General features: G+C 39.3%; 2 protein-coding genes across 4 annotated transcripts in view; one reads left to right on the top strand and one right to left on the bottom strand.

Moving 5' to 3' along the window:
• mgat4c (mgat4 family member C) overlaps nucleotides 1-12,366 on the bottom strand; it is a 104,920-nt gene that overhangs the window by 20,974 nt on the left and 71,580 nt on the right. For 2 of the 3 annotated variants that reach the window (XM_079873534.1, XM_079873532.1), the window contains exon 3: nucleotides 5,069-5,116. The exons of the other annotated variant lie outside the window; for it this stretch is intronic. The gene's annotated coding sequence lies outside the window, so the exon portion shown is untranslated. The remainder of the gene's footprint in view (nucleotides 1-5,068; nucleotides 5,117-12,366) is intronic. 3 annotated transcript variants of the gene reach the window in all.
• eps8b (epidermal growth factor receptor pathway substrate 8b) lies at nucleotides 287-6,709 on the top strand. Its single transcript, XM_079873535.1, has 7 exons — nucleotides 287-362; nucleotides 1,619-1,712; nucleotides 3,180-3,314; nucleotides 4,973-5,060; nucleotides 5,299-5,476; nucleotides 6,100-6,232; nucleotides 6,334-6,709. The coding sequence occupies exons 1-7, from the start codon at nucleotides 352-354 to the stop codon at nucleotides 6,409-6,411; spliced, it is 717 nt and encodes a 238-aa protein (XP_079729661.1). The 5' UTR covers nucleotides 287-351; the 3' UTR covers nucleotides 6,412-6,709.

The following is a 12,366-nucleotide window of genomic DNA, read 5'->3' as shown; positions in this document are numbered from 1 at the left end:
ATCTGCCTGTTGTGTAGTGGAGTGCCAGTTTCCAGCGTTCAGCATGTTTATTTATTTATGGGCTTCAAGAAAGAAGGTCTTGGCACAGGCTGGACACTGGGCCACTGCGGTTGTCCTCAACGCTCTATCACTGGACGATGAGGAGAGAGGTAGGCCAGCACATTAATGATGCATGGGGACCAGTACGTTCAGTTTAAAGTTCTCCATGCTCTGTGCAGGCCCACTGAAATATGCATGAGCTACACCACATGTGCAGGCTGCAGCACGTCAAGTTACTTTCCACCTTGACGGAGGTTGCAGCGGCTCACGGCACGCTTGCAGCAAAGCAACCGCAGGCTCTTCTGAAAAAGGATGCTTGAGTCGTAAGTTGTCCATTATAATAGTCCGGTTTCTGCATGTATGTGTTCATCTTGAGTGTTTTATTGCTTGTTTTTGTCATAAAATAGATTTATAAGGTAAGAAACAATACTTTTCATAGTAAAATGCAACCTGTTGAGATAATATATATTCTATCCATATAGATGCTTTGTGAAGATTTTGCTTCTTTAATAAAAGTGGCAGAATTTGTCAACATATCATTAAAACAAAAAAGTTTGCTTTATTTCTAACAGATTTAAAGGGGGAAAAAACAAGGATTTTCAAAGTAGCTTGTTATGCTGGCTTGTTAGTTATAATGAGTTGTTTGTTCATGGACTGGCCTCTAGACAAAGTTGTTTGGTCTGCTGGATTTCCTTGAAAGTCAACATGAAACCCAAATCGACCCTGTTTACTTGCTTTCTTTTTGCATTGTCTTATTTTGAACAATTCATTGCTGCAAGGTTTTCCAAATAAGTTTAAAATCAAATAACTCTTTCCTTTAAACTACTACGTTATTACTGACAGGTTGTGCGGGCAATTAGATAATGTAGTAACACTTTATTTTGATGGTCCTCTTTAGACATTAGGTTGACTATAAGTAACATTACACCTACATGTCAACTTACTCTCATTAGAGTATTAGTAGAGTATTAGTATGCCGTCTGCTTAATATCTGCTAAGACTTTATTGTGATGGTCCCCTTTAGACATTCTACTGACTACAAGTAACTTTGCAAGTACATGCATTTTTTTTCTACTAACCCTAATCCTACCACCAATACTCCAATATTGAGAGTTAGTTGACATGTACTGTAGGTACAACATTACTTATACTCAATAGAAAAAAGGGACCATCAAATTAAAGTGTAACGGATTATATTAATCAACAGCCAAACAGCTATGCTTTATCAAACTAGCACAAACCTGGCTACATTCTGGTGTAAAATACCTACATTTTATCCAATCAATTGCAGATGGATAAAATTAATACTTTTGTTTCACATTAAATTCCCAGTTTCACTTTTAACACTCCATATTACAGAAGTAGAATGGGTTAAAAACAGGCATTCATATTGACTTTTAAGTATACAAAAGCAAAATGAGGAGGTGCAGAGACTACATTAACAAATCTAAGGCTAAAAACACTAAATCTAACTTCTAAAATTACTGTCAAGTGTTAACTACATAACTGCAGTCAGCTGTAGCCTCACCTATGAATGAACTTCTAAGTATTGTGCTGTGTTGCTATTTCTACTGCACAGGTCTAACAGCGATCTCCAACATGTCAGGATCCGTTATCACTTCGTGGCGCGCAATGCCAACGAGCTCTCCGTGCAGCAGGGCGAGGTGCTGGAGGTACGGATGACCCACTGTGAGGAGGTGGAGGAGGATGGGGAACAGGGCAGAATAGGTCTGAGGTACAGCGTGTGGGAGGATAGAAGGAGAGAAAACACGACTACAGCTCATGCAGAGATCAACGTCTAGAAGACTCTGTAGGCCGATGTTTGAACATAAATGATAAAAAACAAAAACATAAAAAGTTTGAGGGAAACCTGAGGAAAACTAGATTGAACATAGCATACCTATAACATATAGGGCCCTATTTTTAACGATCTAAGCGCATGGTCTAAAGCGCATGGCACAAGTGCAGTTAGGGTGTGTCCGAATCCACTTTTGCTAGTTAAACGACGGGAAAAATGGTCGGCGCGCCCAGTGCATGGTCTAAAGGGTTGTTTTGGGCGTAACATGCAAAAAAACAATCAAAGTGTAATTTCCTATTCCAGTTGTGCTAGCACCATGGCAGATTTGCTATTTACATGGCGGAATTTGCAAGCGGAAAGACTGAACTCGTCTCTAGAGAGCAAACGGATCTGCTCGTGCACTAGGTTAAAGCGTGCGAACAGACCATATACGGGCAAGCCGGATTCCACCATCCCTTTATGTACACAATATTAATATTTTACATTGTAATCCTTTTAATTTTATTAATTGACATGTTTGTGTGCTGCTGCTCATTTTCTCTGTGTGTAATAAGCAGAGTGCACTCGCGTTGTGCACCCGCCTATAGGCGCACACTACTAACGCGCTCTTTAAGTAAAGAAAAATAATATATACTGCACCGTTGACTTAAGACCAGGTTTCATTTGGTCAATGGTGCAGTCTATTTCAGTTGCCTCAAAATCGCAGCATACCAGCATTTGCATTTGCTATTTAAACAACTTGGCGCAAGACGTGAAAATGATAACTGCGTCAGGCTGAAACTAGCGAAAAACAATTGCATTGCACCAGGTGTATGATAGGGCCCAAAGACACACAAATCTAGTTTTGCCTACTTTATAATGCATAAAATGTGATCTTATGCAACTGCACATTATTGGAACACAAGTAAACCCTTGCAAATGCACAATACCCACAACAATCCAGCATGTAGGAAGGCGTCCTTTCAACCTGTCACTTTCAGATGTCTGCAGTTTCCCTCAGAACAGCCTCCAACCCTGAGGAACTCTATTTACATGAGAACTACTGAAGTGATCAAGAGGGATTACCCCCGATTGGCTAATCCATCTGGAAACACGGATAATCGTGTTTCTAGACATGCCCGGCCTGAGCCTGGTATCACTGGGATTTAATTCTAGGATCCCAATGGTAGGATGCATCAATGGGACACAGTATGACACAACCGCTTCACCAAAACCTTTTAGTTAAAATTAAACAACATGTTGAATGAACGAGGAACAGTCTCAAAAATAGATGTCACAGAAAAAAATATTGATCCATGCACAGTCATGCAATTAATAAAACTAGACTCTCATGTTCTTCTAGGCCTTGGAAAACAATAAACAGTGGTGGCTGCTGAGGAACCGCAGCGGTCAGTCAGGCTACGTGCCGTGTAATGTGCTAGAAGAGGTCAAACCAGAGGAGCCACAGTACAACCGTGCTGCTCTCTTCAACAGCCAGGTTAGCTTGCAGCCTAAGCTACTTCACTGTCAAAATGTTCACCCACCATTCTGGTTCATAATTTGAATTCTACAAGGCACATTTCATGAATATGTTACATATTCTTTAGTGTCTTATTACTTTTTGTTTAAGCATTAGAGTCCCATATGCCATGTTTTTTGTCACGCTTTACAATAAAGTCTCATTCGTTAACGTTAGTTAATACATTAGCTAACATGAACTATCAGTGAGCAATATGTGTTTTACAACATTTTTTAATTTAATGTTATTTAATAAAAAATACTATTGTTCATTGTTTGTTCATGTTGCATTGTCAAGTTCATAGTGCATTAAATAATGTTAAACAGATATTTTGATTTAAAAAATGTGTAATTAAATGCTTAAATTAACGTTAACTAAGATCATTTAATGCTGTAGAAGTATTGTTCATTGTTAGTTCATGTTAAAGGAGAACTCCGGTCAATTTTAACATTGAGCTAATTTTTTTGTACATTTGGAGTGCTGTCAATACAGAGAACAACGACAAAAATCGGTGTTGCCTACACCGTGTTATCCTCTTTTTAAAATTTGCACCCTGTTGACTTCAATGGGGCAAGTTTTAAACCTGCTTTTAGCCTCTTAACATCCTTGATGTGTCATTACAAGTGCACAGGTCATGTGAGTGATTCCTTCGGAGTGAACGCGGGTCAATCTGACTGCAGTAGATGTGAAAGATATGAATAAAAATTATATTTATTTAGCCAGCGCTCATACCTGTATTTACATCCTGTTTTCGGTCAAAGTCCATAGTAATCGATTGTCGAGTTCGCGCGCATTGGTTTAGTACCTATGATCATGCGCGTGAACTCGACAATCGATTACTATGGACTTTGACCGAAAACAGGATGTAAATACAGGTATGAGCGCTGGCTAAATAAACATCATTTTTATTCATATCTTTCACATCTACTGCAGTCAGATTCACCCGTGTTCACTCTGAATGAATCACTCACATGACCTGTGCACTTGTAATGACACATCAAGGATGTTAAGAGGCTAAAAGCAGGTTTAAAAATTGCCCCATTGAAGTCAACAGGGTGCAAATTTTAAAAAGAGGATAACACGGTGTAGGCAACACCGATTTTTGTCGTTGTTCTCTGTATTGACAGCACTCCAAATTTACAAAAAAATGAGCTCAATGTTAAAATTGACCGGAGTTCTCCTTTAACTAATGTAGTTAACTAATGCTAACAAAAGAAACTATTGTAAAGTGTTACTGTGAAAACTATTAGATAAATTAGATGAACTGATGTCAGGTGATTTTGGCTTGTCCCATTTTTATTTATTTTTCTATTGCATAACAAATTTATAAATTTTTTGTATGTTTACTGTGAGAATTTTACATTGAAGCTTTAAACTGTATTTAGACAAGTCATAAAATGTGTTAACAGGGTTGAAAAAATTGCACACGTCATAGAAAATAAATAGAAACAGGCTAATATAATATATCAGACCATTTCCTGAAGGTTAAGCACTTCCTTTTGCAGATCACTTGTGGAAAAATAGAAAAATACTTTTTTTGTACCTTATACGTGGAAAGTGCACACATATATTCTCCTACTTTACATGGCAGGCATTGACTCTTTCTTTTTCTGCCCCTCTGTTTTCCCCATCTACAGCCTGTGAATCCTTACAAAGGTACCTCTGCTGGCCCTGTAAATCACGCAGAGGTTTTGGAGATGAATAAATCCTCCCGGGATAAAGATAGTACGTACCTCTTATCTGCTTGCCGTATTTGCTGTGAGATGGAGAGTGGGGAGTGTCTGCCAAAAAAAAAGCAAATGCAGAGAAGTGGGAAATGAATTTGGTGTGAGAGTGCTCTTATGTACATAGATTGCAGATTCCCACCAGAGCTCATTGCTCCTGTCTTGGGCAATCTTATTCACTGTGTCTCTGTCTCAGAGCTTGTTTCTCTCTCTCTCGCTTCTTCTGCCTATCTCTCTAGACCGCAACCAACAGAAGGAGGTAAATGATGAACTGCTGAAGAGGATAACTGACAACAAGGCCCAGCCACCAGCTCGAAACTTTCGGGTGGAGCGCTCAAGTTCATCCGTGCCCATCACGTATGAATCCCAGCCCTTTGAGGTCAATGCTTGGCTCAACGCAAAGGGATTCTCCAGACCGTGAGTGACACGTGAGCTGCGACATGTGACACTTCAGATGATTTATTGGTTTTGTAACCTAGTGGTTAAACATAATGGGCTGTTGCAACTGAGGTTGCAAGTTCAAACCCCGCAAGTGATGAACCATGTAACCTTGAGCAAGGTACTTACCCTCAGGTTGCTCCATGGGGACTATGATAAAGATATACTGTAAATACACATAATAATATGTAAACCTTATTGAGAATGTTATAGGGGGGTCATACTAAAATCTGGCAAGCATCTATTTTAAATAAAAATATACTTCTACCACGGTGTTAACGTAAACTATGACAAATAGTTCTTTGGCGAATAGTTCTTTGAATAAAGTACAGTCTTAAATGAGCCTAATTTACAGAAGGAGGCGTGTTTGTGCTGATAAGAAACACAGTGACTTAATTTCAATATTCGAGCCACTATTTCAGCTCACTTAGTGCCTGGAAACAGCAACAAATAGGTTGTGCAACTGTTTAGTAATTTGCCCCATATTTTCATAGTATATGTAGCAATTTATCTCAAAAGATCAAATAAAATTGGATTCCTTGTGCTATGACTCCTTTAAAAAAACATGATGAATATGATGTAATCTTCTCTCCGCATTCCAGGGTGGTGGAATGTCTGGGTATTCTGAACGGGGCTCAACTATTTTCTCTCAGTAAGGATGAGCTGAAAGCCGTGTGCGGGGACGAGGGTTCCCGTGTCTTCAGTCAGCTCAGTGTGCAGAAAGCTCAATTAGAGGTCTGTCACAGAGCAATATCACTTATGTTAATCTGAATTTGTGCAGATTAAACGTTCAAATGCAGTGCAAAATGGAGCTTGAAAGCCTTTCTTTCTCTCAGAGGGGTCGTGGGGATACAGAACTACAGGAGATCATGAGGCGAAGACAACAGGAGGTGGAAGGCTCAACCTGGGACTGATTATAGTCAATCAAGCCGTCACTCACGGCCTTATTTCATCACATTTTCTTCAGTACTCTTGTTCACCCTACAATCAACAGCCACCCTGAGGAATTCAGAACAGATGGACTAAACAACTCCAATGATTACTGAAGCCCAGTCCTGCCCATTTCCTTTATGACCCATACAATGTAGTGCTTAACACTAGTGCTTAAACTGATGAACATGAATGCAATGAGAGTGAAGTCTTTAACCATACCGATGAAAATGATTTTGATAGCAGGCACTGACTTATGATTGGTGCTGTTAAAGGGATAGTTCACCCAAGAAAAAATAAAATGTTGGCATTACTTTTTTTAAACATCGTGTCATTTCAAAACCTATTTGCTGTTATTTTTATGTGGAACCTTCACAGCTTTTTTCCACATGAAATGCAAATAGTGGTCAAATCTATCAAGTTTAAGTCATTATTCACTGCTCTCCTCTCTAGCTTTTAAATCAACTTTGACACTTTTCAATGCATCTCATCAAATGTGATTGCTTCTGAGGGTAAATAATGGTTTATTTATAATCAGTTTAGGATAAACTATTTCTTTAATTTAACATTTTAAACAAGTCCCATCTGTTTCTGCATAAATAATTGATGGTGAATAAAAAATAAAATGGCATTAATAATGCAGTGCGGAATTGTAATCTATTATCTCCTACTGTATTCAGCTAAATGACTACTTGAATTGTCATTTTAAACAATGTGTTGTTATTTATTTTTTCAAATCATTAGTACACTCATGCTTCACACTTCATTAACGCAAAGAAGATCACATTTATTCATGTTTACGATTAGAGACTATCATACTTCATAATAAGACACATGGAGCTCATAGATGTATTGTGAAACATTACATGTACACTATCTGTACCTTTGAATTATGAGTCTGAATATATCTTTTGTCATTAAACAGCAACAATTAAATAAACTATGCAAGCATTGGTAAATCAGTATGTGTGCAAGCTATGGGGTCTGTGCTACTGTAATTGATTTAAATCATATTTACATAAATTGTGTACTGCATGTGCATTGATTTCATAAGTGTCAGGCGTCATTGTACTATCGCTTTCACAAAGCAAATTCCTGGTGCTCTTCTTGCCCAGTGTTGTCTATAAAGCCCCCTTTCAGCCCTGTGAAAACCATAAGGCTGAATCTCTAACCGCCTCACTGACTGACAGCTTTGCTACTTGCCCTCACAGGGGGCACATAACAGTGGCTTTCAGTTTGTCTTGTTGCTTTATTTCTGGAATAGATTGTGAACGCATCAGCGAGTATTGTGCTGTGTTCAGGATGAGTGAGAATGACCTCCATCTCTCCCTTTGTATGCACTGTCAAAACGCCTCCCAGTCTTAAGAGAGGGTGGATGTGGCTGCGTATTGTCACTATGATTCATGGCATGAATCAATGCCTAATGATGGGAACATCAAAGAAAAGATACTAGAGATTTGCAGTGCAGTGGAACCATTGTTATTCACGTTGAGGGAATCTTCCATTTTTGAGAGAATTTATATCTTCTGTATATTAGGGATTGTGGTCATGTATTCTTTGAAGTAATATCCAAGTATGATATCAGGCTGAGGAGATATGAAAAATAAAACCGTCTTAAATACGTTACAAAGAAAATTACATGCAATAAAAGAGTAGTGATGTTACATTTCACACCTAAACTTCAGTATTCGATTAAAAAAGGAATGAACCACAGGTAGGCCACATTCACAAAGCAGCAGAATACAGTTGTCAGTCCTGTATTTGAGTCCTTAAAGGGTTAGTTAGTAGTAAACACAGGGCTGCGTTACAGAACACCGGCTCATTATTGGCTGACGCTGTTTACGTGAGCACCACGACGCATGTGTGTGCAGCTGACCCTGGAGCGAGCCAATAATGAGCCGGCGTTCTGGCGTAGAACCTGGAAGCGTTGCGCTGTTTACAACGTGAACAGCGTAGGAGACTGACATTGAAGAGAAGAAATTGTTGAATAAAGTCGTTATTTTGTTTGTTTTTTGCGCACAAAAAGTATTCTCGTCGCTTCATAACATTAAGGTTGAACCACTCTAGTCACATGGACTATGTCTTTACTACCTTTTCTTTTACTAAGTGGTAATGGTGTTGCTGTCTATAGGGAGGTCAGAGGTCAAAAATATCTTAATTTGAGTTCCAAAGATGAACGAAGGGTTTTGAATGACATGAGGGTGAGCAATTAATGATAGAAATACAATTTTTGGGTGAACTAAACCTTTAATACGGTTATGTTCACACACAGTATGGTTATTTACAGTAGTGACAACCGCATTCTATAACCGACCCCTACATTTTCAGAACTCACAACCGGAAAACCTGCGCTGTGTGATCGGAACCGCAGTGGACAACTAGTTGTCTGTCATGTCAGACCAGACCGTGTGAGAGAGCCGCTATGCTAATGGGTTTTGTGTGTGGTTTTGCTTCCAGTAACTCACAGCAACGGAGATATGATTTGAAGGTTCTAGATCCAGTTAATGTTGTCCACCGGAGTGGCTCCCGTCAGTTTTGTGTTTTATGCACGACCAAAGACTGGTGCGACTCTAATGTCGTGTCATGATCAAGATGCTACACAGGACGTGAGACACGAATGCAGCGGTTAAAGGTGTCCGGCTAGAACTTGTTACATTGAAACTTCTGTCTTAACAGATGAACTCCGGGCTTAATTGGACTCTTGTCTTGTTAAATGTGATAAGACTTTAGTTTTATGGACATCGCCATCTTTGGTATTACTTTGGTCACTGTCACTATATGGTTACTGTTAAGAGAATCCAGGCTTGACTCTTGTGGCACGTTCATACAGACAGTATTCGAGACGCTACTGTAAGTTGATGTGTAAACGGGACACTTGTTGTGTGTAGATATTTTATGGTGACTTTACATAGACATAATGATTTTTATACTACCCCTAAATACTAAAACTATCTGCATTTTTACATTTTCAAAAAACATCACTTAGTATGATTTATAAGCTGTTTTCCTCATGGGGACCACAAATGTCCAGCACATCACTGGCTGAAGTGAATTCCAATTTCTGACTACTTGAAGTCATTTACAACACCAACCAGTAGAGAAAATAGCAATAACAAGACTAGATGACTAATTCGGGATGCCATGAATCTAATCATGCATAATTTATGAAATGCACAAAAAAAAAAAAAACCCAAAAAACCCAAACACAGTCCAGATCTGTTAGTTTACAGCCAATTATAACCAACTAACGTGAAAGAAGCTGTCACAATTTGCAGGGTATTTCACCCTGGTGGAGAGAACTGCCATAACATGTGACAGATCTGACATTTGGGGATATGCTGTGTGTGCAGGGGGAGAAGAGTTTTTTCTGGAGAGACAACTAAATTCACAATATCAGTCACACCCGCGCTGTCAGCGCTGTAGGAGACCGACGACTTCAAACTTCTCCTCATTTCATTCTCTGCACCACCCAGTGGGCAGTCACTTAAAATAGAAGACAATAACATGCATGGGGCCCGTTTGAGGTGGCAGTACAAGCGTGCCTGATGGAGTCTGATGCATGCAAATAAAAGCCGTCTAATGCGCGTTTTGTTTTGCGGAGCAAACGGCTGCAAAATCAATTACCAATCAAACTGCATATATAATGCATACTTATCCAAACATCCTCTGGGAATTATAGGTTGATATGGTGATGTCATTTAGCTGCAGCGCATCATCCACAACAAAATCTTAATATAACCTGAGATGTTATAAGCGATCTGCCACTTTAAGATGCCTGAAGTGACACGGATGATTAGGCGAAAAGGGAACAACATGACAATGTGCATATAGCATCTCCCTAAGCCCTTGCCAAGATTCCTAATTCCCAGTGTTTGTTCACAAGGATTAGTGGGTGCTCGGCGCTCTGTACCGACTCAACGAGTGCTCCCACTAATTCTTATCCAACCATGACAAAAGGCGGACAAATTTCTCGAATGACTCTACTGTTAGTCTTGCATGATTTAGATTCACTCTGCGCCGCCTGGTTACTCAAAGGTGAGGGGAACCACGTTATTAGCCAGTTATTCTGCAAATGACATTTCCCCCCGCCTTACAGACATTTGAGATTTACACTCTAATTGCGACTAACTAGACAAGTGCCCTTTCTTTTGGCTTGACCTCACTGGCATTAATAGTTCAGATTAAATCAAATGTCATTCCACACTTAGGTAATTTAATTATATCTCTGTGTTCGCCCTGACATCTGCAGTGATTCATTTTCTTTTCCCCTTTTGTAAATCACCCTGGACTTCAATTTAGATTTGTGTCTCCCTGTTTTCGCTGAGCGGAGGGAGAGGGATCGATCCGGTCGCCCCCCTTAGCATCTGAGAGGGTCTTGCCGCCGCACGGCACGATCGATTTACAGTGTGGAAAGCTGTTTCTTTTTTAATTCGTCGAGAAACAAACCATGAACGGTTACCGGGCGTGGAGTCCATGTGCGTGTGTTACACTGACAGTGAGGACTGAACAATATGTGAGCGGGTTGATGGCCATTTAGCTCAAGGCTAATGTATAAGGATAGCCATTTAATCCTTCAGAACAGAGACAGATCAAGTTAATGCACCCTGTCACATCCTCTCTGCCTCAAGACAACCCTGCTCAATGTAAAAAAGGCCCTCAGCAAACTCCATTCTGCTGGTTATATTATATCAAGAGACGGCCGGCCCTCTATTGCTCAGTGGCCAGTTCATGTGCTTCCAAACAGTTGCAATCTCATCTTTACTAAAATCATGAAAATGTTTGATAGCAAAGGTTATTTTTTGTTTGGTTTGCTTTTTTCGTCAACAACAAGGGCAACATGCAAAAAAAGCATGATGATAATGATAATTAAATCATTAAATTGATGCTGATAGAAATGAATATATATATATACATGGTAGGATTTTTCAAAAATGTTACAAATTTTCCATCAGCGTGAAATGTGTATATATATCCATATTCCATGCTGATGGAAAAATTAAAACAATGAAAACATTAACAATACATATATGAGCTTAAAGGGATAGTTCACCCAAAAATTAAAATTCTGTAATAATGTCTGTTACCAAAACAGTTGATGGGCTCCATTGACTTCCATAGTATTGTTTTCCCATACTATGGAAATCAATGGGGCCTATCAAATGCTTGGTTACCCATATTCTTCAAAATATCTTCTTTTGTTTTTCAGCAGAAGAAATAAATTCATACAGGTTTGGAACAACATGATGATGAGTAAATTATGACCGAATTCGATGCAATTATTGAATATTAAAAGTTACTGTGATGCAACAATGATGCTAACACAGAAAACAAATAACATGTCAGCCTAAAATATGTAAAAAATATTAACAGTCTTCAAAGCTTGAAGTCTTCACTGTAAGTACAGTATATGCATCAGTACCGTCAGATTCAGTTCAGTAGCTTAACTTTCCACAACAAGAACCGTATTTACACTTTCTACTTTGTTCATGTTCATAAATCTTTTATGTTCTGAATTTCTCATTCAGATTCTTGTGTCCTTTCTAGAAGAAAAGCAATAACATGAAAAGCGTGGTTGACCCAAGCCAATGTCTGTGATAACAGCACTGGAATGCGTCACTGCCTCAAGTCCCTCAGATCCGTACAAAGGTTTGAGTAAGGTCTGCATTGAGTGGCTGTTGTAATTCTCAGAGAGACAGGCCCGCAATCTCCAGTTTCCCAGACACAAATCCTGCTTATCTGCTGAGGGGTGTCCTCCCCTCCAGTCCCTCTCTACGGTCCAATCCCACGAGTTCCACCAGCTAAGCGCAACCAACCAAGGGGACAAAAAAGCAGAGAATTATATCACACAGTTGCTAAAAGCAACCAATGAAAATACATGTTTGGGAAATTATCTTCGGATTTGACTCTTCTGTATGTTACTGTATGAAACAGATGATGAT

This window comes from Squalius cephalus (genome assembly GCF_949319135.1).
Source record: "Squalius cephalus genome assembly, chromosome: 6".
NCBI classification, from domain to species: Eukaryota; Metazoa; Chordata; class Actinopteri; order Cypriniformes; family Leuciscidae; genus Squalius; species Squalius cephalus.
Note: the sequence above shows the minus strand (reverse complement) of the source record. Positions and strands in the feature narration are given on the sequence as shown.

Excerpts from the sequence above, each read along its gene's own strand:
- eps8b (XM_079873535.1), top strand. Across the intron at positions 1,713-3,179 it reads AGCAGGGCGAGGTGCTGGAG|GCCTTGGAAAACAATAAACA; the intron begins GTACGGATGACC and ends ATGTTCTTCTAG. Across the intron at positions 5,477-6,099 it reads GCAAAGGGATTCTCCAGACC|GGTGGTGGAATGTCTGGGTA; the intron begins GTGAGTGACACG and ends TCCGCATTCCAG.